General features: G+C 46.4%; 1 protein-coding gene across 1 annotated transcript in view; it reads left to right on the forward strand.

The window, feature by feature from the left end:
- The window catches only part of SRGAP3 (SLIT-ROBO Rho GTPase activating protein 3), a 251,316-nt gene that overhangs the window by 114,305 nt on the left and 110,136 nt on the right, over positions 1–26,875 (forward strand). The window contains exon 3 of the mRNA XM_055557441.1: positions 14,081–14,273. Coding sequence (XP_055413416.1) covers positions 14,081–14,273 — 193 coding nt within the window. The remainder of the gene's footprint in view (positions 1–14,080; positions 14,274–26,875) is intronic.

Here is a 26,875-nt window from a genome sequence, read left to right on the forward strand (position 1 = left end):
AAAATACAGAAATAGGAAAGCACAGTCATTAGGACAGGTATTGGAAACTTAGGTCCAAGGGGTCAAATGTGGCCCATTGCCTGTTTTTATAAAGTTTTACTAAAACACAGCCATCTGTATTCATTGCCATACTGTCTATAGCTACTCTTTTGCTACAGGGGTAGAACTGTGTAGTTGCAATAGAGAATGTATGGCCTGCAAAACCTAAAATAGTTATTCTCTAGCCCCTTATGAAAAAGTTTAGAAAGTCATGGCTTAGCACCTAGGTGCTCAGGAAATATCTATCAAAGAAACAAATTAATCTGTAATCCCACCATGTAGAGATAACCACAGTTCACACTTTGGTGTATATTCTTTAGTTTTTCTCTGTTTATAAATAGCTATAGTTATATTTTAGGAAGACTAAACCGTACCTCCTATTTTTGTAACCTGCTTTTGTTATTTAACTATATATTATGGGCATTTTCCAATGAACTTACATGTGAACTACTATATTAACTATAATAACTATTAGATCATTATATGATTAACTATTATACAGCACAATTTATTTATTTATTTATTTTTTATATTTTTTATTTTGTATTGGGGTATAGCCAGTTAACAATGTTGTGATAGTTTCAGGTGAACGGCGAAGGGACTCGGCCATGCATATACATGTATCCATTCTTCCCCAAACTCCTCTCCCATCGAGGCTGTCACATAACGTTGAACAGAGTCCCCCATGTGCTATACCGTAGGTCTTTGTTGGTTATCAGTTTTAAATATTGCAGTGTGTACAGGTCCATCTCAAATTCCCTATGTGTCCCTTTCTACCATCCTTCCCCCAGCAACTGTAAGTTCATTCTCCAAGACCAAGTTTCTGTTTTGTAAGCTCATTTGTATCATTTCCTTTTAGATTCCACATATAAGGGATATCATATATTTCTCCTTCTCTGTCTGACTTACTTCAGTCAGTATGAGAGTGTCTAGGTACATCCATGTTGCTACAAATGGCATTATTTCATCTTTTTAATGGTTGAGTAATATTCCATTGTATTTATGCACCACATCTTCTTTATCTATTACTCTGTTGATGGACATTTAGGTTGCCATATCTTGGCTTCTGTAAACAGTAAACAACATGATTTTTAAATTGCAGAGTTTATTGCATGGATGTGTGAAGATATTTAACCAATATCCTGTTGTTGGATTATGTTATGTTATGTATAAGTTTTTGCTTTTATAAATAATGTTGTGATATAAATTTCTGCACATACTTTTTCTGGTGTATGCCTCTGATCCTAGAAAGGGAATTGTTTCATCTCATATTGCAAATTATTTTTTCACCTAGGTATGCCTTATCCTCATATACACTGGCAGTTCCTTGAAGGCAAGGATCCTGTTGTAAACATATTTCCACCACAGCTCCTCTTGTTCTCTAACACAGACATAGTAGGCATTCAGTAAATGCTTGTGGGTTTGTATAATAGATGCCCAGCTACCTCTCTCTGCTTCTCTGGATCCTATAAATCCCACCTCAGCTCTTCTCCTTTATGAGGTCTCAGCTGACTCTTCAGCACCCCTAGGTCCCTCCTTCTTCTGGTCATCTGAATTTCTATATCACTCACTATGCTATGCTATGCTATGCTAAGTCGCTTCAGTCGTGTCTGACTCTGTGTGACCCCGTAGACTTAGACCATATTCTGTCATTCTTTAGAGCTTTCAAAATGGTGTAATGTACACTGTATAAGTTTCCCACGGCTGCTGTAACAAATTACTGCTAGTCTGGTGACTTAAAACAACACACATTAATTCTCTCATAGTTATAGAAGCCAGAAGTCTGAAGTCAGTTTCACCAGTCCAAAGTTAGGATGGTGTCAGAGGGCCCCATTTACTCCTTCCAGAGACGCTGGGGGAGAACTGTTCCTTGCCTCTTCCAGGTTCCAGGGCTGCAGGCATTCCGTGGCTTGTGGCCACATCACTCCAGTCTCTGCCTCTGTAACCTCATCACCTCCTCCTCTTCTGTCTGTGCCAGTCTCTTTCTTTCTCTTTCCTATAAGGTCACTTGCGGTTCCATTTAGAGTCTGCTTGGATGATTCAGGATAATTTGCTCATCTCAAGATTCTTAACCTAATTGTATCCACACAGTCCTTTTCTGCCATTTAAGGTGATAGTCACAGGTTCCAGGAATTAGGAACTGAATCCCTAGAGGGGATTTCATTATTCAGCCTTCTACAACACATCATTTCTTTTGACCGGCTAGTTTATTCATCTAAAATATTTGCTAGGAACCAACTCGGTGGTTGACACCGACATTGTGCTTAGTGCCTGTCATCACAACAGAGAAGAAAGGACTTGGATGTGAAGAACTGTAATCAAAAGAGCAGTGGCCAAAAAGCTGGGAGACACAGATTTTGGTGCCACATTGGGGTAAGGGTCTCTGTTCCTTAGTTTCCCTTTAGTGAATTAAGGGGCTAGACCAATTATTGTTTCCTGAAGTGAGGGATGAGCACCACTGATGGTGTGTATATATAGGATAATTTTAGGTGGTTCACAGAGACAGAATTAAATAGCATGGACTCACACAAATAGATACTTATTTTTTTAAATTCTCCTTCAACCCCTCTTAAGGAGAAAATTGCTGTTAGGTGCTAGTGTGTCTTCAACACTTCCTCGAATACTTTACCAAACTCTTTTTATAAAAACAAAACAAAACAAACAAAAAAAACACTGGTCTCAGCTACAGACTCTAGGTAGACTTTAATAACATTATTTTATGGTCATTGTATTTATTTTTTCAGTTACCTTCCATTAATGGAGAGTGACTCAGGTTTTTCCATTTATGGCAATACTGTAAAGTATCCCATGTAAAAAGTGAGGGGATGTAGAGAAATATATTTTTAAAAATACAGGATAGAGGTTTTTAGAGAATGGGAAATGTGAAAATGACTCTGAACTTTGAGAAGCACTTAGATGTTTCCAGGGGTCCCTAGTTCTCTGACTTCTGGATTCTAGGAGCAGGGTAGAATTGGAAACATAAAGGAAAATGCCCTTGGTCAGAGGATGCAGCTGAAAATTCAGGAATTAATGATTCCTGATCTTTTCCAATTTAAATGCAGCTGATCTTTCAAGGACCATTGAGCAGCAAAGCCATGAATATTAACCTTGTGCTGAAAATTGATCACGTCCCATTTTAACTCACAGCTTCTGGTCGGAGGAGCCATGGCCTTATTCTGGCCATTCTTTGCTTTTCACTGAACATCTGGAAAGCGGGTAGGCAACTTCTGTCTGACTTCTTTTTGAGAAGGAATGGCTGCTATTTGGACACGGCCCAGATGCTGTAGGGAAACCCCTTCTCCCACCCACTTGGCTTTGAACTCTGCTTGAGAGACCTGGTTTAACAATCGAGGTAGGGATGCTTACAATGCTGCAGAGCTGGGTCTGTGCTTTGGATCACAGTGGGGAGTGGCAGTCGCATCTCTCATCTTGTCAACCATGATTGTAATTCCTTAGTTTGGAACTGGATAATTTCCTCTTAGAGGAAGATTTTCCTGGTTGACAAATAGCATGGTCATCACCATCATTAAATAATTCTTTTTTTTTTTTTTTTTTTCCCAAAACATTAGCCCTTGTACTGTGCTTTCTTTCTGGGGGAGGGTCTGGTGATGAGAAGCAGAGAGGGAAATGCCAGTCACTTCACCCGGCTCCTTTCCAGCATATGTGTTTTCTCACTCCCCAGTAAGCTGGGAGCAGACATAATTTGTTTCAAGGAGGCCTTGAGTCAAAGTGATTTGATCATCTATTCTAAGCCTGGCCTTCACTACCCTGAGTAACTGTGAGATGGATAAGGACAGAGTATCAAAGCTTGACTGACTTGGAATAGTACATATATATAGTAAGTGCCCAGGAGTCCACTGTGGCTCAGATGGTAAAGAATCTGCATGCAATTCGGGAGACCTGGGTTCGATCCCTGGGTTGGGAGGATCGACTGGAGAAGGACATGGCAGCCCACTCAAGTATTCTTGCCTGGAGAATTCCATGAACAGAGGAGCCTGGCTGGCCACAGTCCATGGGGTTGCAAAGAATACACACAGGCACCCAGGAAACATCTCTGGCAAGTGGTACATGATTTAGAGCTTAATGATTAGGTGAAATTAGGCAAATCACTTCACCTCTCTGTGCCTCAGTCTCCTTTTTTGCAAAAGGGAATAACAGTAGTAGGGACTTCTTCCTACGGCTGTAGCATAATATTCACTACTTTGCTTAAACAAGGAGACAATTTGTGGGAAGCACTAAGCAGTCATTTTCTGCCGTTTTTTCCTTCCAGAATTTTGCAGATGGGAAAGCCAAGGCCCAGAGAGGCTAACTGATTTGCTGACGTTCACACAGCTATCAAGCTTCAAGGCCAGGCTCTGAACTCAGCAAGTCTGATCCTAGACTCAGCTCTTGGCACCGCATCACCCAGTGGCCCATTTATCAGGGCTGAGGCAGCGATAAGATTTGAGAAACAATCCCATTCTGGGTCTGATCCCTTGTGTGGGTCGGGAGCAGAGCTAGCCGCCGGCAACGCCTAGCAGGGTCAGGCCAGAGGGGTTTGAATCCTGTGATTCCCACAGGTCCTTTACCTTCTCGTGGGCCTCAAATTCCTGTAAAATGGTGTGATAGCCACCCGCTCCCTGCCGCCCACTTCTGTGGTCAGAAGTGATGAAGGATGCGAAAGGGCCTGGTTAAAGTTAATCAGGGACGGACTGATGTCAATGGTAGGGGTCCTGGGCAATATAAGAGATAATTTAATAGAAGGTGCTGTGAGCCTGGTGGAGTCTGCAGACAGGAGCTTGCTTCTAGGGGGGAGGCGGGCTCCGCTGGGCCGGGCGCGCGGCGGGCGGTGGTTGCCGGGGAAACGGCGCGGTGCCGCTTCTGGCCTGGCAGCCGGTGCGCTCCACCCCTACCCGCGGAGCGCGGACCGGGCGCCCTCTGGGTTTCGGGGCCCTACGACGAGGTGCCTTTTTAGGTACACGAGGCTGGGAGACCCGGCTAGGGTGCAGGGCCCGCGCCGGGGCCGTGGAGCTTTCGGTGCAGGACTCAGAGAAGGAAAGAACCGTGGGCCCAGGCTGCGAGGGGGCGGGGAAGGAGGGGGGAACCCAGCGCCAAGAGGCCAAAGGATGATTCACGGGGCTGTCGCGGGGCGATACACAGTCCTTGAGGGCTTGTGGACAGAGGGCGCGGCCTGGGCCTGAGAGTCAGCTAGCTCTGCTCACTCTGCGCGGCTGCAGCGGCAGTGACGCCCCCTTCTTGCCATTTATTGCCTACACGCTAGGTACCAGACACAGGGTACCAGGCACAGGGAGCCTCATGTGCACACCACCTGTCGCCCTTTTGACAAACCCCCCAGGAAGGTATTGTTATTCCCAACTTTATAAACAAGAAAAGAGACTCCGAGAGCCAAAGAGACTTATACAAAGTGGAGAAAACCAGGTTTGGAACCCAGGCTGGCTCTCCCCAAAGCCTATAGGCTGTTTCCTTCCTGCTATGTCCTGCCACCTCTCAGTGGAGGCTGTTGCAGAGGGTCTTCTAGGCGTCTGGCACATCCCACACGTTATTGCTAGTCTGATCTTTGCAGCAGCTCTGCAGGATATCTGTAGTTACCTGCCTTTTACAGACTGGAAAACAGCTCAGAGAAAATGACTTGTCTGCCCAAGACCTCACAGTGGCCTCTGGCAGAGACAACAGTCCACCTCATGAGAGCAGCTGGGCTTCAGGCTCTGCTGTGTCCATCATCTCTGCCACGCTGCCTCTTGTTAGGCCGGAGGAGGATGGCAGTGGATCCCTCAGGATGCTGTGCACTGGGCTGGCAGCAATGAGAATGGATCTCCATCTTGCTGTTCTGCGGGCCTCGCGGGCCCCATTACACTGCTCTAGTTGGAGGGGTTGAGTGTAAAATCTGAGTAATAAAACATGGATGTCACTCTTGCCTTAGGTCTTTATTCCACCTGAGAAGATGAGAAATGGCCACAGAAAGCAATAATAATAAATGAGAATCATAGATAACCATTATTGAGCCTCTCATACAGCGCTATCCAGTCGAATTATCTGCAGTGATGAAAGTATTCTGTAGTGTCCAATATAGTAGCCATGCTTTTGAGCACTGGAAACGTGGCAAGTGCAACTGAGGAATGAATTTTTTATTTTGATCAAATTTAAAGAGCCACGTGTGGCTAGTAGCCACTGGGTGCAGTGCTAATGTATATGAAGCACTATACAAAAAACTTTCTCCTTGATCACTTATCAACACTTAAGACCACAATCTGAGGTATATTATTAACATCCCCATTTTTACAGGGGGAAATGAGACTCTGAGAAATGAGGAAGTTCCCAAGTCCACCAGCTAAGTATGTTGCAGGGCCAGGATTTGAACTGATGTTTCCCTCCACCACAGGAGGGCCTGCGGTCAAGGTCAGGTTGCAGTGGGGGACATGGTGACAGCCAGAACCAATAAGAATGGCACTGAGATGACAGATGGAGTGTGGGGTGGAGACTGGAGATGGAGTGTTACACGATCCGTGAAAGGGAAGACATGGAGAACCCCGGGAAAAGCACCCTAAACTGGAGACTGGGTCATCTTGGTTCCTGTCTGCCCCTTTCTCTGGATTTGAGCCCTGGCTCTGCCACTTTCTGGGTGACCCTAGGTACTCACACCCCCTCCTTGAGTCTCAATTGTTCATCCATAAAGTAGGAATGAGAACAGTGCCAGACTCAGGCAGGATTGTGCATTTGTGTAACATACCATTCTCCTTGTTTGCTCCTGAAATTTCATCCTGAGGAAGATAACACCAGCTGCCTCTGTGGACCAGAGGGACACACACTCACTGGATCTTGATTTTTAGGATGGATACAGACTGTGAAAGTGGGGCCTTGCTGCCCCAGGGAGTGTCAGAAAACTTACCACATTCTCAGGACAGGGTGCAAGGATGAGAATTGAGTGGGGCCTGCTCTTATGGTCATTCTCTGGCCCCTCCCTCTAGCCCAGGAGAGCCCTCCCCGGGCTAGGGGCAGAGGCCTCTGGGGACAAGTTATTGGCATTCTTAATTTCTAACTGGTCAGACCTGTTAACCAGAGCTGCAGGATCTTGTATCACATTTCTGGCTTTGACTGACTTTCTTTGTTCTCCTTTTTATTGTGGAAAGTTTCAAACATTACAAAAAGTAGAGAGAATAGTATAAGAAGCCTCTTCCCCATGTTTTTCACCACAACTAAACTTCTCCAATCAACTCAAAGCCAATCATGTTTTTTTGTTTGTTTGTTTTTAACCCATAGTATGACCATTCCCTGATCCCCCATTAAGGTTATTTTGAAGTAAATCCCAGCATATCAGCTTTCTAATTGTGCCGGTGACCCTCTCATAAATTTCTGGTGGGAGTACAAGTTGATGAAATTTCAGGGAAGGGCACTTTTGCAGTCTCAGAATACCAAGACCAATCACTGCCTTTTGATCTGGCACTGCTAGGTGGAGAATTCATCACACAGATCACATCTCTGCATGTGTGCAAAGTGAGGCTCGTATATGGCTGCTTATTCCAGCACTTTTTATGGTGGTAAATGATTGCAAACAACCTGAAGGTCCAGGAAAGGGGGCTGGCTAAAAAAAATTAACATTTGGAATATAGAATATGGAAATCTATAGTGCTTTAAAAAGGAATGTGAAAATTCTTTATAAAATTACATGAATTGATTTCCCTGATGTATTGTGTGTGTGCATACGTGTTTTGTTTTTGGTTTGTTTTTTTTTTTTTTTTGACTGCTCCATGCAGCATGCAGACTCTTAGTTCCCCAATCAGAGATTGAACCTGTGCTCCCTGCATTGGGAGCACAGAGTCTTAGCCACTGGGCCACCTGGGAAGTCTCCAAATCCCACTGCCCTGAAGTATTCTTTAAAACAAAAAAGTACAGGACACTGTGAATGTCATGCTATAATATGTATAAAAACAGGGGAGATAATATTTTTCAAATATGCCATTATTTCTAGAAATATGAATTTGGAAACTTGGTTACCTTGCTAGAGAGGGACCAGGTGGCTGGTGAACAAAGCTGGGAGAGAGAATTTCTCTTTATACCCTTTCTAATTTTGGAATTTTGTCCTAATTTTAAAAACCAGAATTCCCCCTTTTTTCTATAAACCTAAAACTGCTGTTAAATTTAGTCTTGTTGTTGTTGTTCAGTCACTAAGCCATGTCGGACTCTGCAGCTCCATGGATGGCAGCACGCCAGGCTTCCCTGTCCTTCACTGTCTCCTGGAGTTTGCTCAGGTTTATGTCCATTGAGTCAGTGATGCTGTCTAGCCATCACATTCTCTGCTGCCCCCCTCTCCTTTGCCTTCAACCTTTCCCAGCATCAGTCTTTTCCTGTGAGTTGGCCCTTCACACCAAAGTATTGGAGCATCTGCTTATTAGTTAACAAAAAGGTATTTATCCAGATGAAGTGAGGATGACTTGTGAAAGTCACTCAGTTGTGTCTGACTCTTTGAGACCCCATGGACTATACAGTCTGTGGAATTCTCCAGGCCAGAATACTGGAGTCAGTAGCCTTTCCCTTCTCCAGGGGATCGTCCCAACCCAGGGATCAAACCCAGGTCTCTTGCATTGCAGGCGGAATCTTTACCAGCTGAGCCACAAGGGAAGTCTTATGACTTATGTTCACACGAAAACTTGCCCAAAATATTCATAATTTCCAAAAGGTGAATGGATAGAGAAACCATGAATATTATTACAGATAATGGAATATTATTCAGCAATAAAAAGAAATGAGCTATCAAGCCATGAAAAAAAGCCATGAAAAGACATGAAAGAGCTCTAAGTGCATATTACTAAGTAAAAGAAGCCAGTTTTAAAAGCCTACATAATGAACGAGTCCAACTATATGACATTCAGAAAAAGACCGAACCACAGTGATAGTAAAACAAACAAAAAAGAGCAGTTGTTAGGAGTTGGGGCAAGGAGGGAGGGAAGGGTAAGTAGGTGGAGCACAGGGGATTTTTAGGGCAGAGCCTTGAGAATGGGCTATCCTGTATATTTCAGGCTTTAAGCATTATTAAATTAACTTAATAAACTTGTGATTAACTTGTAGCAAAAGCAATAGAAGATAAAGGTTAAAGTAAAAGAGACAGATGCAATATGGAGACAGATTTGTTCTCTCCTATTACTCCATGGAGAGTGACACAGGGAGAGCTGTGCTTCAGGAGAACTTCTCTGGGCCTCACGCCTCTGTAAAATCGGGAGGCTGTGCCAGGAGTCAGGGCGGTCACCTGCAGCTCTAAAAGTTCTGATATCAAGGCCTTTCCCAGCTCTCTAAGCCCCTTCTCCTTCCTGCCCAACCCCCTATATTTTTCCGCTACTCAGTGCTGTGCTGAGATTGGAGCCATTCCTGGGGGGACCGTCTTCTGAATGAACTCTATGCCTTGCAAGCAGTTGTTTTATTTATTTATTTTTCGCTCTCTTTGAAATCTCCGACGAGAAAAGCCAAATCTGTGCTGGCTCTGAGGAAGAGCAACTTGGAAGGGAGTTAGAAATAAGGAGATGGGTAATCAGATCCCAGCAGGTTCCACAGCACCGGCAGGCAGGCAGCAGTCTGGCTCCTGCCAGGGTGTTTCCTGTGAGAGAGGCTTGATGTGAGCTGTCCAAGCTGCTCCAGGCTCCAGCTGGTTATGTGAACTGAGGGAGGTTTCTCTGCTCCTTCCAAATCGTCTCCTGTCAGCGAAGTGTGATTTGTGAGATTTCCCTCATAAATAGGAGAACATTGGCTCCTGATAATGCCCTGTAATGGAGGAAGGGAGTGGCTGCTGCATTTTTGATAAATACTATCTCTTTAGCCCACCATCTTGTTACAAAACAGATATAAGAAATTGAATACAGATGGATTAAAGTCTTCAAAGAAAATAGTATGGCCTCATTTTAGTGAGGTGTCTAGAGAGTCATTGCTCTCAATTGAGGACTTAGGCTTGATTCCTAGCTTAATTGCCACACACCAGCTGTTATGACCAGAGGCTACTTATTTCTGAGCCTCCACTTACTCATCTGTGGAGAAAAGGTGGGGAAATACTAGTAGCACCCACTTTAGAGGGGATATTATACAGATTATGTGAGATAAATATCCAGAGAATTCAACATCAGGCATGGAACACATGGTGTGCTCTGTAAGTACTCATGATTATTATTATTAAGGTTATTTTGAATCCCAAATAGTAGATGGTCTAAAAGTAATTTTAAAATATTTAGAAAACATGTTTGTAACTATGTATTAATATGGCAGGGCTTGCACTCGTGATGGCATCTCAATCCAGTTTAACAAGTAAGCCATGTCAAGGAGTCCCTGTGTAGACTGTTAGAGTTAATAGAGCAAAATGTGACCTTGGACAAGTTCCTGATTGGTTTCCATAGTGTCTTGGTTTCTTCAACTGTAAAAGTGAGTACTACTAATAATGTCCATGTCTGGTATGGGGATAGTATATGCATGGCGTGTGTGAATGTGTGTGGTGTGTGTTTGGGATATGGTGTGTTAGTGGTGTGGGTATGTGGTATGCATGTGTGAATGTGCGTGGTGGTTGTGGTGATTGTGTGGTATGTGTGGTATTTGTGCAGTATGTGAGTTTCTGTGGTACATGGATGCGGTGTGTGTCTGGTATGTGTATGTGTGGTAGGTGTGTGTGATGTGTGTAAATGTGAGGTCATGTGGCATGTGAATGTGATGTGTGCATTGTATGTGGGTGTCTGTGGTGTGTATGTGTGTGTATGTGTATGTGTGTTGGGTGAGATTCCCGTAATCACAACATTTGATATCCTTGGGTAAAAGCACTTTGGTAAAGGTAAATAGGGATTTGCTATATAGATATTGATATTTGTGCTGGGAGAATCCACTGTCAGAGCTTAAATTTCTTTTGAGGAGCTAATATGACATGCATCCATGAAAAAATTAAAAGAAAACAGCACAAGGCTCTCCGAGACTAATTGCAAGTACCCTGGGAGTTCAGAGTGGGGTCATGAGGGCTGAGCCAACCAGGACTTCCTGGGAGGAGCAGTGCTTGGCCTCTAAAACACTGGTTTTAAAACTTTTTTGCTTGCCTACCCTCTACATGAACCTTGGGGGGAAAAAAAAATCTCTTTTGCCTCACACATTTTAACTTGACATCTGAAATGTTTACCAGAAATTTAAACAGTTAGGAAGGATATCATTTCTGCCATATTGTAAATATTGACCTTGTAGAATAAAATTACTCTACCTTGTTAACTGTATCAAATGCAAACTAAATAACAGCAATTTTTAGTTTGCCTTTTTATTGATGTGTCACTTATGTATAGTAGAATGCTCAGATCTTAGTGTGCAGCTCAGTTAATTTTTACGATCAAGGTGTAATGGTCTGTCTCCAGTATTCCAGAATGCAACCTTGCACCCTCTCTCAGTCACTACCCCAAAGGTGATCATTTCTCTGAACTCAGTTGCCATAAGTTATTTTTTGCATGATCTAATTTTTTTCCTTGCTTCTTTCCATCAGCATGGTAGCAGTAGATCATTTTTTCCCTTATCATATGGTATTCCATTGAATGAATATCTCACATTTAAAAAATCTTATCTATTCCTTGCATAAATTCACTTTACTATTAATATTTTAAGACTGACAAGCATTTTGAAATAAATTGCCCCTTTGAAAAAAAATCTTATGTACTCTTCATGGACATTTTGGGTTGTTTCTAATATTTAGCTATAAAGCTGTGAGTATTTTCCATATTTTGGGGGTAGACATAAACACTGATTTCTTCTGGATATGATCTATGGGTGGAATTGCATGGTGATTGGGGGCAGGAGGAGAAGGGGACAACAGAGGATGAGATGGCTGGATGGCATCACCGACTCAATGGACATGAGTTTGAGTAAACTTGGGGAGTTGGTGATGGACAGGGAGGCCTGGCGTGCTGCAATTCATGGGGTCACAAAGTGTCAGACATGACTGAGCGACTGAACTGAACTGAAGATAAATACCACAAAATATTTTTATCCACCACCACTCACCAAAAATTACCTGTGCAAGTCAGAAATTTTATAGTTATATTGTTCCTATCTTTACCTTCTTGAACTCATAATTCCCTTCTACTTCCTCCACAGAATTTTACATAATGTTTTCATACTTGAACTTTTTTATTGATTTCTCTTTTCTTTTTGTCCAAAATATGTATGTAAATTGAAACAGACATTAAAAAATTTGCTTTGACCATAAAACACTAAGTATCTTTATTTCATATTGATTTATCATTCAGTTCATCAAAATAATATCAGTGTTTTATAATTTGGTAAATAATTACTAAAAATAAAAATAAAAAGTAAGACAGAATGGGAAGTGCTTCTCAGAATGAGATGGATGGGATGGCTTTAAGGTGCATAAGGACCACCCAGGGATCTCGTTAAAATGCAGGTTGTGATTCTGAAGGTCTGGGTTGGGACCTAAGGTTTCTAATAAGTCTATGGATGTTGTTTCTAAGACTAAGACTTCTGTCTGCATCAACAAGAGGAAAACGGGAGTGGGAAGGGAGTTAAAGACAGACTTTCTCCAGGTATAGTCAGGACTGACCAAGGGCTGTGTTTCTAATAAGGCTACGGAAGATGCTGATGCTGCTGGTCTATGGACCACACTTTGTGTAGCAAGGGCTTATGGTCCCTAGATTAAAGAAGTTTTGCTAGCGCCAACGTTTTTAACTGTTCTCTACCTTGACTCTGAGAAATTGCGCCATAATCAGATTCTGAATAAGGGAGGAGATGGTCTTCTGCAAATAGAGAGGATGGTTGTGAAGAGGCAGGTGGGAAAGGAGAGATGCCAAGGCACATTCTCAGGCCAAGGAAGAATGGGAATGGAAGTAGGATCTCAGACCCATGCCTTTGTAACAGTTCCTGCCGTGCACCCCCTGGCAAGGCTTCCAGTGCCCCAGAGTAGCGCTGCACGCTCTGAAGACCCCTTTTCCAAAGGATGCTAAGATGGTACTGGCCACCTTTTCAGACAGGAGGCCCATTTCTACAATAGGATTGGACATCTCAGGGACTGGTTTGAAGGAATAGCGAGTTCACTGGGGGGAGATACAGAGAAGTTTGGAGTCAGATAGTGGGTGGCCTTGAATTCCATGCTAAGGAGTTGGACTTAATACTCAGCCAGAGGAGGGCCTTGGGGAGTTTTGAGCAGGGAGCTGGTGTGAGCACAGTGCGGAGAGACTAATCTTCTGGGCAGCCTGTGGGATGGTGGGGAAGAGGTTATTGTGTGGTGATGGCAGCAGTGATGAAACCACTGGGATCCGGTTGTGATTTTTATCTCGAGCCCTGCTTGTGAACTTTTGCCCTGGGTGCACAGAGCTGGGTTGCTTCGTCAGGATTTCCTGAAGCCTGGACTGCATTCTCTGGTGGTACCTGAGATGGTGGGTGATGCATGGAAGCTCAAGGTGACTGAGAGAGGAAAACACACATGCCCTTTAATAACCCTGAAACCTGAGGGTGAATGGCATCCCTTCAGCCCTCGCTCTGTCCTGACTACACCTGGAGGAAGTCTGTCTTTAACTCCCCTCCCACTCCCATTTTCCTCTTGTTGATGGAGACTCAGAAGTTTAGGCTTAGGGCCTTTGGTAAGCAATAGTCTCTGGAGAGAATTTTAACAAAATTTTTGCTTTTGTTAAATCAAGTTTCTATGTACCAAAACGGCAAGTGGTTCTAGTTTTACCCTTGCCATAATGACATTAAACTGTATGTTTTAGGTAAGTTGTTTTCAGTAAGAAAAGTGAGTGAATTTACTAGATCATGTGGAAGAAATAATAATGCACGTGATGTGCGGGTATGGCAAAAATCGTGGTGGTGACATGCAGTGATTCAACTTTGGCAAATGTTGGGTTACATTGTGGCAAAACCTGGCGTTTGTTCAATTGTCCTGCCGTGCCTGGAGAGGCTCTGGGTGGCGGGTGGTGGGGAGGGGGCTGCTGGCATCGCAGTGCCTGGACCACTGGCGGTGGGTGGGCCAGGCTGATCTCCCTGCTGTCCCCACCCCCACCTCACAGCCCACTCCTGCTTCTGCCCACAGAGATCCGCACGCAGCTGGTGGAGCAGTTCAAGTGCTTGGAGCAGCAGTCGGAGTCGAGGCTGCAGCTGCTCCAGGACCTCCAGGAGTTTTTCCGCCGGAAAGCCGAGATTGAGCTCGAGTATTCCCGCAGCCTGGAGAAGCTGGCCGAGCGCTTCTCCTCCAAGATCCGCAGCTCCCGGGAGCACCAGTTCAAGTGAGAAGGGGCTAGAGGTCTGGGGCGGTGGGAGGCAATGCTGGCAGGGGAAGCAGCAAGGAAACCAGGACTTCCTGGGGGCAGATGGTGGGCTTTTAAGGCCCAGGGTCTGCAGGTGACTTTCATCTCCAGCCCTCAGTCTTCCTTGGTGTAAAGTGAGGGTAGAAATAGTTGCTACCCATAAAGATGCTGAAAGGAATACACGATGGACCAAGAGAAGCACTTGTCACAGACAGGAAGTGCTCAATAAATGGTTCTGTTGTTATTATGCCACCAAGCACCAGGCTCTGCCTCCATCTGGGCCCAGGTGCCAGCCCATCGCCTTTCAGGACATCCTGACTATACCCAGTTCTCTTTTATCTGGGGGTCAGCCAGCCCATGTCTGCATTCCTTCAGCACAGTGGCCTCAGAATTGCTTCTCTTTGGAATAGATGCTCAAAGTATTCCTCTTCCTTCCTCCCCTGGAGGATGGTGCCAGGCTTAGTTGCTTATTTATATACACACACCCTCCAGGTCCTAATTTCTCACACCCCAAGCTCGGATTTTGAGGCAGGAGGGAGGCTTGATCCTCTTGGGCACATCCCTGGCTGAGTCCTCAAGCTGTAAATGTCCCCTAGCTCAGGACCATGAGGAGCCAGCAGCCAAGTGCAGATAGAAGCCATGACCTTACCAGGTTGCGCCCCGCCCCCCATCTGTTCCCCCCTCGGCCATGCTCCCTGGAGGTCTCCATCCTCTGTGAGTCCTCTCTCCAGTGAATGGCCCTCAACCCCGGGAGACCAGAGACTTGGTCCATCCTGTCTGTTCCATTCCTCTTTCCTCTGGGTTCAATCTCTTTTTTTCTCTCTACATAGGTTTAAATTGTGGTAAACTACACGTAACATAAAGTTTACCTACCACCTTAAATATTTTAAAATACACAAGTATGTGGCATTAAGTCCATCCACACTGTTGTGTAATCATCACCCCCATCCTTCCCCAGAACTCATCTTACTAATGTGAAACTCTGCAGGCCGTGAACAATGCCCCATCCTGGAACTCACCCTTCTGCTCTCTGTCTCTATGAATCTGACTGCTCTAGGGACCTCAGATATGTGAAGCATACAGTATTTGTCCTTTTGTGACTGTGGCTTATTCCACTTTGCATAATGTCCTCAAGGCTCACCCATGTTGTCACATGTCAGAATGTCCTTCCTTTTTGAGAGTGAATGACATTCTGTTGTGTGTATAGACTACACTTTGTTTAGTGGCGTCCACCTTTCTCTCTCTGTGTTTTGCATTCTACTCTGGCCAGGGAGCGCTCTTCCTTCAAACTCCCCTCAACATCTCCTTACCTGGTGCCTCAGCATTTTGAGCTCTCAACTTTTGTGCCTTCTTCCCTTGACATTTGGGGAGAAGAAATGCCTTATTAAAGGCAAAAATTTATTACATGTTTGCAAATACCATGCATGTTTTCCCACCCAATCACATCTATTCAAACTTTCATTGCAGTAGGATACTTCTGTTAATAACTTCCTCCCAGGCACTGTCTGGGCCCTTTCATACATAATCTCATTTTTCTGATGTTTTGGAGGAAGCATGTACTTTTTTAAGTTTTAAGATAAAAGTAAAACACTTTTTGTTACAAATGCAGACAAGTAGAAGAAAAAAATCACTCGCCTGACTCTCCTGCCATTCAGAAGCTCATGTTTTGGTTCCTTTTCATGACTGTCTTTTAGTAACAACAACAGTAATGATTTATTGAGCACATTAAGTGAGCACTTGCTTTGAGTCAGATCAGTATCCCATCTTAGAGATGACATAAAGGCTTGTACAAACATGTCTGTGGGCCAGTTATTGGGAAGTGACAAATTTGAACCTTCACTCTTATTCTGCCTCCTTGGCCTGAGATGAGAAAGGCCTGGGTGTGGTCTGAGAGCAGCCATGGACTCTGAACACTTGGCTAAAACCACAGACTCAGACACATGTACAGAAACCCACATCTCTGGCTGGGCTGTCACGGGAGCCATTCAGGCTGCGTGGTTGGGCTAGAGCTCAGCTTCCGCCCCTCTCCTTCCTCTTGATTTGGATTCAGCTCCCTTTTCCTGTTCTCAGTGTGGACACGGGGGAGGGAGGCACTGGGGGAGCATGTGCAGGGGTACCCTGTTCCTTCGCATTGCCTGTAATGAGCTCGGTCAGCCCCTCATGGCTTCATTAACTGAGGCCACCAGACAGAATGGGAGCCCCAGCTGGCAGTCGGGCCCAGCAGGCTGCTGGACACACCATGAAAGTCTAATTAGGGTGTGGCAAGGCCAGTGCAGCTGCTGTGGGCCCTCGGCACCAGGCTGATGTATCCGCAGAGTACCCCCCATGGCTTTTGGAGGCGCGAGTCTCCAGGGGATGCCTGGATTTGCGCTCTGACCCCAGGGCCAACCAGCCTGACCTCTGGCTGCCTCTTCTTTGGAGCTCAGTGCACAAGGTCTGGACTGTGCTCTGGGTCCTTCATCCTGGCTGTCCAGAGAAGCCTTGTCCTGCCATCTTGTAGGCCCTTTATTAAGAAGGTCCACCTATCTGCCAGGTAGCCTCTCAGGGTGAGGGGGATGGTGCCCAGGCCCAGGTCTGGTCATGTTATTCCCACTGCACAGTCCATTTGGGCTCCTATAACAACGTATTCTGGACTAGGTGGCTTGTAAGCAGCAATGGTTTTCTCACGGTTTTGGAGGCCGGAAGCTGGAGATCAGGGTGCCAGTGGTGGGATGGCGAGGTTCTGGTGAGCTCCCTCCTGTGGCTTGTGGACGCCGATCCTCCTTGTGTCCTCATGGAGTGGAGGACAGAGAGGAAGCAAGCTCTAGAGAGTCTTTTGAGGGCACTGATCCCATCATGAGGGCTCCCTTCTTCCCTCATGACCTAATTTAATCCTTCATATCTGCTAAAGGCCCTACCTCCTAACACCATCACATTGAGGGTAGAGTTCAACATGTGATGTGTGGAGGAATACAGACACTCAGTCCAGAACAGGAACTCATGTCTCTTGACGCCAAGTCTAGTGTTCCTACTTTGCTCCGTGGGTTCTGTCTTTCTAAGGCCCCAGCTGCTTCCTCTCCACCTGGGCAGTAGAAAAATTTCCAGCTCCCCAGGGAATGCCCAAGAGGAGTCTGGGCTAGACTCACCCAGGCTGAGTTCCATGTGGCAACCCCGTTCAAGGAAAAGCTCAGCCTATGGCCCTGAGGGTTCACCTGCGGCAGGTTGAACTTTCAGAAAACAATACCATCACGTGTGTCTTCTTCCACCATCACATATTTCTGTTCTAACATACCTTTTTCAAAGCACTCTGACTTCTGTACTCTCATAATCCTCATCATAACCCAGGGTATAGTGAGGGAGTCATTGGTTTTATCTCAAACCATCTGAGCACCAGGCAAGCTAAGTGGGATGTTACAAAGATAAACCGTGAGCTTCTGAGTGAGAAAACCCAGGGCTCCTGACTTTCAGCTCAGGCTTCTCTCTCCAAGAAGTCACATGGGTGTATATCAAGCATCTTTTGTTTTCCTGGACCATGCTTCTTGCTGAAGACACAAGCATGAACGAGACACAATCCCTCCCTTTCTCTCTTATGAGTACACAGCTTCGGCACTGTCCATAGGTGATGTGGTTGGGGCAGACACCCAGTCCCTGTGGCCCTGCTCTTTGAACCCTGCCGTCTGCTTGCTCTTCAGGCCTAGCATTTAGGTGCCACTTCCTCTGCAAAGCTTCCATGAGTCTGACCTGGTGCCCTCCTGTGTGTGTCCACGATATTCTGCACTTGTTGATTTGCTTATTCAGCCAGTATTCACTGAGTACCCACCAATGCCCGGTGCTGGCTTACAATGGCAAACAAGACAGACTTGATTCCTGCCTTGGTGGGATTTACCATCTCGTGGAGGAGTGAGATGTGGCATCAAACATATGCAAATAAATGAAAGACAGCATGCCACCAAATGATTGCTAGGATGGAATGATTGCTAGAGTCCAGGTTGGCAGGTCTAAGACGGCTCCCCCCACCTTTCCTGGCACTTTGGTGAAGACAGCTATAAGGCTGGGCTCAGCTGGGCTGCTACCCTCGCCACATGGGGTCAGAGTCCCACTTCAGTCATGGGAGCTCAGGGTCCCGAGGGGGCAGTGGGGGAGCTGCAGTCTCCTTGAACACCCACCTCCATCCCCTGCCCAGATTCTGTTGATCAAAGTGGTCTGAGCTCCAGCTCAGCTTCAAGAGGAGGGAAAACAAATGGTCCTTCAAGAGGAGGACCATAAGAAGATTTGCAGCCCCCTTGGATCCTCCACACTGAGCTAGAACGACAGTCAGGGAAGGCTGCTGGAGGAAGTGGCGTTTAAGCAGAAATGTGAGCTGAGGGTTGAGAAGCAGCAGCCTTGGGGACAGTGTGAAAGGAAGAGAGGCCAGTGGTTCTGGAACTGTGATGAGGGAAGCCATAGCCACTGAGGCATCCTCAGTAGGGAGTAGCATGATCTGATTTCCATTTTTAAAAGGTCACCCTGGATTGGAGGGGGCAAGAGTGATGCTGAGGAGACCAGCAGGCCGATAGGAGTGTAGCTCTCCGGGCAGGCATGATGGTGCCCTGGGTGACAGCAGAGCAGAAAGAAAGTGGACAGGTGCTGGGAACTGTCTCAGAGGTAGAGTTGAGAGGAATCCATATCTGACCTGAGATGAAGGGACTTCAGGAGATGTGGCAAAAGCTGCCACCCTGTGTTGTAATTATCTGTTTTCCTTGTCTGCTCCTCTTTTGACAATTTGGCTGCCAGCTCCAAGATGGCAGAAGGGGTGCCTGTTGACTTGGGGTCTCTGGCACCTGGCACCAGCCCTCACTGGATGTTTATTGAATGAATGAATGAAGGTCAGATGGTAATTAGAGTGGCTCTGGGCTGGGGGTGGTGGGAGTCAAGGAAGGGGACGTTTATCTTCTGGCAGTGTTAGGAGCTTGGGGAGGCTCTTGGGTGAAGGGCCACACAGTCTGGTAGCTTGCAGAGGCACAGAGTTGCTGAGAGGACAGCGTGGACTTTACAATGGTCTCTCTGACTAAGGAATCAGGGCCTGCACTCTAGTTTACCAAGTGTGGTCCTGACCAGCAGCTTTGGCATCCCCATCCTCTGGGGACTTGTCAGAAATGCAAAGCCCTTAGCTTCCCCTCAAATGTGCTGAATGAGAAACTCTGGGGGTGGGGCCCAGCAGCCTGTATTTTAACAAGTCCATCAGGGGATTCCAATGGCCATTCACGTTGAAGAGTTGCCCAAGATGATGACTTTCTAGGTGATAAACTGTTTACAATTCACTGTCAAGCTATGCCAGCCTTCCACATCCCTCAGCTCCCCCGGGGTAAAATCCGTAATCCAGTGCCCTTTTGCAGCCAGGCCTGACCTAGACTGGCCTTGTGCATTTTGAGGCCTGGAGCTGGGAGCCCTTCCTGAGCAGGAGCATGGCAGGTGGCACACGGGGGCTTAAATCCTTCCTCTGAGGATATATGGGTATCCTCCAAACAACCCGGGTAGTTCTAGGAAACTAGAGGTTTCCTGGAACTAGGACTTCTTCCTACATAGAAGTGTTTTCTGAAACCCCAGCACTTTGAGATGTTTGGTCAGAGGAGGGGAGGTGAGGAGAGAGAAAATGAGTCGAGGTGAGAGACTGCCTGCTCCTCACCTCCCCTTCCAGATTCCTGGTGGGCCTCAGGACATGGAAGACTCTGACTCTATAGTAACTAAGCCTGCTGACTTCTTTCTGAAGGCTGTTAGACCACAGAATTCTCCCTCCCCAATGTGTGCATGTGTGTGCACAGTCATTCAGTCGTGTCTGACTCTTTGTGACCCCATGGACTATAGCTCACCAGGCTTCTCTGTCCAGGGAATTTTCTAGGCAAGAATACTGGAGTTGAGTGCTGTTTCCTACTCCAGGGCATCTTCCCAACCTAGAGATCCAACCTGTGTCTCTTTGTGTTTCCTGTGTTGGCAGGCAGATTCTTTACCACTACGCCACCTTTTTAAAACCAAACTAGCACTCTCTGGGACCCAGTTTGAAAAGCTCTGTTGAGACGAACTCCGGATTCCCCTTTGGAATGTTGGAGCTCCATGCAAACAGTGTGGGAGGTGAGGGAGCCCCCTTCTATTTCTGACTCCCTCAGTTTTTGAAACCCCTGACCTTCTGGGGAAATACCTGATAAAAATGCTCTCTTCGGAAGTTAAGTGTTGGTTGCTAGTATTTGGACAGCTGTGATAAAAGGAACAGGGAATTCTATTCAAATATGTTTAAGATGGGGAAATTCAGAGTGTGGAAAAAGCTGGAAGGTGCTTGGCCAGTCAATGAATGATGTTTAATATTCTCTGCAAAGTAGGTTTAGAGCATCTCAGCTTCACAGAGCAGTTGAGAAGGAGGATTCAGTGAGTAACCAACTTGATTGCCAAGAAAACTTGCTTCTTTGGGGGGATGAAACATCAGGGATGTTGTGTTTCCACAGATGTAGCATTTCCCTAAAAAGATGCTACAATTTAGACTTAACCTTCCAGGTGAGTCCTGGGGACAGAAGCACTTTTGTAGTGAGTAAATTGAGCCTATCGATGTGCAAAGGATTCAGAATGAAAAGGTTGGCTCAGACTGGGGTGGGGATGATGGGGGAGGCCCTCCAGGTGGGACTCGCGTCTCATAGCTGCTGCTGTTACTATGGCTGCTGTCACACCAGCGATGGCTTTCCAGCAATGCTCTCCAGAGCTGGTGTCCTCCTGGGACGGGTTGCCAGATGAGTCCTTCCCGAGGGCTCTATGTCTGTGCTGTGCAGGGTGCTTAATCTTTCAGATACCCCCCACATCCCTGTCACCGTATGTGAGGTCTCTACTAGATGTTTTACATGCATTATCTCATTTAACCTTCATGGTAGACATTGTGACCTTTGAGGTAGGTACTATCTCTCTCTTTCTAGTTGGAAATATTGAGGTTTTGAGAAATTAAGTAATTTGTCCAGAGGGACACAGCCAGAGCAGGTAAGTGGCAGAGCTAAGATTCTAATCTTGGTTTAACTAGCTCCATAATGCAAAAATGCATGACTCTTGGTGTGCCCCTCGCATCTCCAGTTTGGGTTCATGTTTCCTGAGAGTCACCCATCAGCCCAGACCACATCCTCCTTGTGTGGGTATCACAGGGCCTCTTCTCCTGCTGGTCAGCTCATGCTTGTCACCCCTGGGCCAGCTCAGGGCTCACCTCCTCTGCACAGCCCCATAGTCAGCAGCTCCTCCCCTGGCCTCCCACAGTGATCTGTGCGTTGCTGTCCTGGGGCTCGGGTCAGATTATCAAGGAATGATCCAGTTCATGTGTTTCTGGTTCTCCCACGTGAAACTGCCAGCTGCTTGAAGGCAATGGACCATTTCTAGGCAGTCTCCCCCCTCTCTCTGACATACAGATAGAAACTCTGTCAAAGGTTTTTGAATGAATAACTGAAAAGACCAAGATACTACTAAAAACTTCCTTCAGAAACCGAAGGAAATAGACTTACCTTGTGCGGCTGCAGAGGAAAGACGTGAGGTCCAAGGATAACATTTTCAGAGAAGCAGATTTTCACTCAACCTTGAGAATGTTCCTGTAGCCAGAACTGTCCAGCATTAAAGGGGCTGCCTTGGGAGGTGTGAGCTCCCAATCCACGAAGGCGTGTGCACAAAGGCCAGGTGTTTTAGGAACACATTTCTGTAACATGAAGGCTGGTTAGACAGATTGGTGTTTCTCAAAATGAGGGAGGCATCGTCCACAGCACATGAGCCATAAATAGGACTGATCTAGTCAATCCTCTCCTACTCTTTGTGGTTACAGTTTGTTTCCAGTGTGTTGCTAACACCCCTCTAACTCCCTTTTAACTAACAGACAGCAAACCCCGGGCATCAGCATCTGCCTAGGATTGAATGATACTCTTTTGAACTTACTTTTTCACTTACCTTCTATTTAGGGCAAGTGATGCTGTTTTTAAAAAACTTTTTATTTTAACCAAGACTAGGGAAAGCCCTTTGTAAATAAACCCATATAAGTAAAAAGAAGCAGTGAGCAGGGAGGTATGTTGTGGGTGCGGGGTGGCAGAAATCCAGAAGCTAGCATGAGACACCTGAGGGCCCCTGGCTCTTGGAAAGTGAACATCTTTCATCTCTGCTCTTTCCATCCTCCACCTTTGTCTTTGTTGCTGGGAGGGATTTTAAGGCAGGAGGATCAGCCTCTTGAGTGGTCCTTGCAGCGGTTACAGCCCCTTTTTCCTCCTTCTAGTTTTTCCGTCTGGGCCCTCCCCAGATCCTACACCCAGTGTCCTGGAATCTTCAGAGACTCATCAGCAACTTCCAAAGTATTAACTAGGACATGATTTACTTATATTTGGATACCTGGGGGAGGGCATGGCAACCCACTCCAGTATTCTTGCCTGGAGAACCCCATGGACAGAGGAGCCTGGAGGGCTACAGTCCATGGGGTCGCAAAGAGTCAGACATGACTGAAGTGACTTAGTTCACATGCATGAATGCTTAATATACGTAGATACATGCCTATCATTTCAATTTTATTCTAAAAATGAACAGTAGATGTTGTAATAAAGGTAAAATAGATATTGTGGTAACTAAGTAGTATGCAGTAACTATTGTTACTAATAATTAACAAGCAGTAGTATGCAGCGGTTTAGTTTTGACTCCATTCCATTAAGCAAGGAGGATAATAATGACCTTCCAAGATTATATAGCACCTTACACTTTGCAAAGGGCTTCCCCAGCCTTTGGCTGCTTAAATACTCCCAAGAATCCTGGTGGGGCTGGGGGAGTCAGGGACGGTGTTGTCATCCCCATCTAACAGGCAAGAGACCCAAAGGCCAGCCAGGGTGGGCCCCGCTTAGGATCCCGCACTGATTGGTGAAGGAACTGACCAGAGGAGCTGTGGGTCAGCACCCTTTGTCTGCCGAGTGCTGCACACACTACGTGATGCACCCATTTGGCAGGTGGATAAACAAAAGCAAAAGGTCTCACAGGGAACGAGAAGATGAGGTTGCTCGGACATTGCCTAATGAGGCAGGGACTTTGTCCTGGTACTAAGAATCCATTCAGCGAGTCAAAAGGGAGCTCAGCAGTGCTGCCAGGCACCGGCTCAGCGTGCCCGCACTTTGAGGTGTGAGGACTGAGCCAGCGAGCAGGTGACTACTTCTACGTTAAGGTGGAGGAGGCAGGTGGGGCATCTCTAGGGTATTGGCCCTGGGCCTTGAAATACTCATGAGGGTTTCCTAGGGGAGAAGAGGGTAATGGGAGGAGGAAAATCAATATTTATAGCAAACCTACTGTGGGCTCTACATCCACATACATCAGTCAGTGAATTTCCCCAGTGGTCTGGTGACGTGCTGGTTGTAATAACAGTGATGCCAATGATAATTATCATTAGTATCAGATGCTGGGTTTGATGCTGAGAGTGTCTCATGAATTTCCTCATTTAATCCTTAAAGCACCTAAAGTTAGTTAGGTGTTATACACCCTGTTTTACAGATAAGGAAAATAAAAGATTTAACTAGCTTCCCAAGTTCACCCAGATGGTGAGGGGCAGAACTGGGTATTTGGACCCCAGCCTTTGATGCCATAGAACCCAGCATGGGCAAGCATAACCTGCTTCAGCCAGGTGACTCAGTTTATATAGTTTTTCCCTTTTGGATTGACTGTCTCAGGGCTGGCGTCAGCTGAAAGCAGCTTCTAAGTCAGCAGACTGCAGCTGAGTGAAGGGGTTGGCCTAGCCCCAAAGCCTCACACCGGTGGTCTGCCACCAGGCAACTCCCAGGCAAAGCCCCAGTCACACTCTGCCCCTTCATCTGGGCAGCTGCTCTGCCTCCCACTGGCCTTCCCGCCCAGTGACCATATCACTGGTCCATTCAAAACCTTCATTTGAACTTGACTTTCGAAGCCCTTCGTGGTCTGGCTCCTTCCTTCCTGCCACAGCTGCCTCCTCTTCACTACGTCCTGCATCACCCCTGCCCAAGCCCAGCAGACCTTCTTTGGCCCCGGAACATCTATGTCCTGTCTGACCTCACAGCTTCACACTCAGCCTTCTCTCTGCCTGCAGGATGTGCCTGTCTTTGCATGTCCCACCCAGCAAACTCTTACATGTACTTCAAGCCCACTACATATGTTTCCATGATTCCCCATCCACCCTGAGGGCAGAATAAGCCTCTCCCTCCCCACCTCCTCTGAGGTCCCCTTTCTTAACACAGCATAACAAAGGAGGTGTCTGGTACTCTCCCCTGATCAGCATCCCTCCCTTCTTCTCTTGATAACAAGACCTCGATTTTCCTCTGGGGAATCATCCCTCAACAGTGGTGAGCCTGTGACCGGCGCTGCATCCTTGGCCACATGCATCCTAGCAACATATAATTCCAGGACTTTTGGTGGAATGACTAGGGGAAAGCTTTCCTTTTATGGATTACTAGCAGTCAGGGTACTTGCCGTTTGGAGAGGGTCTGCCTGAGAGTGAAGCCAGCGCAGAGAGATGAAGGCAGAGCCCAGAGACAGAGCCGTCCTGCTGACATTCTTTCAGCCTCTGGATGCAGCTATGCCTCTTTACACTTTTTTATTACAATTTTTGATCCTTAAAATTTTTCTTCCTCCCATTACTGCTATTTTTGTTTAAATCAGTCTGAAGTAAGTTTTTCTGTCAATTCAACTAAAGGAGTTCTGACAGTGGCCATAAGAATTCTTGGTTTGGCTTAAGTTTGGCTGCTAGATTTGTGAGCCTTCTCAAGCCTCATCCAGTCATCTTTTTAATTCCCTGGGATTGGACAGTTCCCAGCACATGGCAGATACTCAAAGGATATTAGAAGAATGAGTGAATGAGTGAATGGCTCTAGAGGGGTACAGGGAGATATGAGAGATGGTTCCTGCCCTCAAAGGGGCTAAGTGATGACACAAGCCCACACACGTGAAGGACAACTGACGAGTGAGTTAAGCAAGAAGACAAAATGTCATCCGGAAGTAACTATGTAAGAAGATTGACGTGAGCGGTGCAGACGGAACATTGAGTGGCTCTCAGATGACCCCTGGAGGAAAAGCCTTTGAAGTAGATTTTGCTGCATGGAGTAAGGAGGGGAAGGCATTCCAAGTGAGTGAAGGCAAAGAAGCGAGGCAGGAATGCCCATGACCCCGGAAGAGCTACCCCTCTTCCCAGGCTTCAGCAGCCTCCCTTCCCTGTCTTTGAGGCTAGATACACAAATAGGGAGGGAATCACCATTCACCATTTTCATTTTTGTGCTTCTTGTTAGTTTTTTCAAATAAGTTGTGGGATTAGAGAAAAGATCTTTTGTGAGATCACATGTGTACATTTGGTTTTGAAACATACAGTGGCTGTTGTCATAGAGGTCCGAAAGGCCCTCACTGGCCACTCCATCACTCACCCACGCATTTCGATAGATGAGGCAGGAAAGCCTCAGAGAGTTCGAGCTGCAAGCCCAAGAACACACAGCCAGTTAGCAAAGTAGGGCCACAAGCTGAAGCATGCTCCTCAACTCCCAGTAAAATGGCCTCAAATTCCTTAAGGGCGAAAAATACGTAAACCAAGAGACCCATTCCTGGCTCAGAGCTTCACCTACTTACTGCCTGGAGCAGAGAAGGGGGTTAAGGGAAAGAGCTGGACTGGTGGCAGATTGGCTGGGCCTCAGATGCCAGCAGAGGAGGTCAGACTTTATCCTCTGTGTCAAAGGTCCATTTGCTTCCCTCGTGAACCCCAGGGAAGATGCCTAAGTCACCACTCAAACTCTCCTCAGACTCTTGATCCACCTGGGGTGGCAGCCTATGATGGGTTGAATTGAGTCCTCCCCAAATCCACAGGATTTGAGGTCCTAAGCTCTTCAGTACCTGAGTGTGACCTTGTTTGGAGATAGGGTCTTTATATCAGAGGTAATCAAATAAAGATGAGGGCATTAGAGTGGGCCCTAATCCAACATGACTGGTGTCCCTATAACATAAAGAGAGGGCAATTTGGACATAGACACACATCCAGGGAAAACGTATGTGAACGTGAAGGTGAAGGCCAAATGCCAAGGGACACCAAAGATGGCCAGCGGACCCCCAGAGGCTGTGGGAAGAACGCAGAACAGGGGGGCTCCCCCACAGCCTTCAGAAGGAAACACCCCTGCCAACTTTTCGATCCCAGACTTCCAGCCTCCAGAGCTGGGAGACAGTACACTTCTGCTGTTGAAGTGACCCATTTGTGGTGCTGTCTGGACACACAGAAGCCTGGTGTCCAGCAATACACTGCCCAGACGCTCATCCTGTCCTTCCAGCCCTGGTCCACTCTGCTCCCCTGGCCAGGCCTCCACCCCTCGTCCACCCGCTCTGCCCTCAGGAACTTCTGGGGATTCTCTCCTTGATCCCTCAGCCACCACCATACACCCTACCCATTTTTCTGGTCCCAGCTCATCCTTCTAGGCACTTTTCACCTATCTGCCAATTGTGTGCCCAGACCTTCCTGGCACCAGAGAAACAGTGGTGAGTAAGATAGACATAAACTTTGTTTGGCTGTATCAGTCTTACCTGAGAAAGGGCAGAAGACAGCAAGGATATTGCTGTAAAAAAAAAAAAAAAAAAGAAAGAAAAAG

The sequence above is a fragment of the Bubalus kerabau genome, chromosome 20 (assembly GCF_029407905.1).
Source record: "Bubalus kerabau isolate K-KA32 ecotype Philippines breed swamp buffalo chromosome 20, PCC_UOA_SB_1v2, whole genome shotgun sequence".
NCBI classification, from domain to species: Eukaryota; Metazoa; Chordata; class Mammalia; order Artiodactyla; family Bovidae; genus Bubalus; species Bubalus kerabau.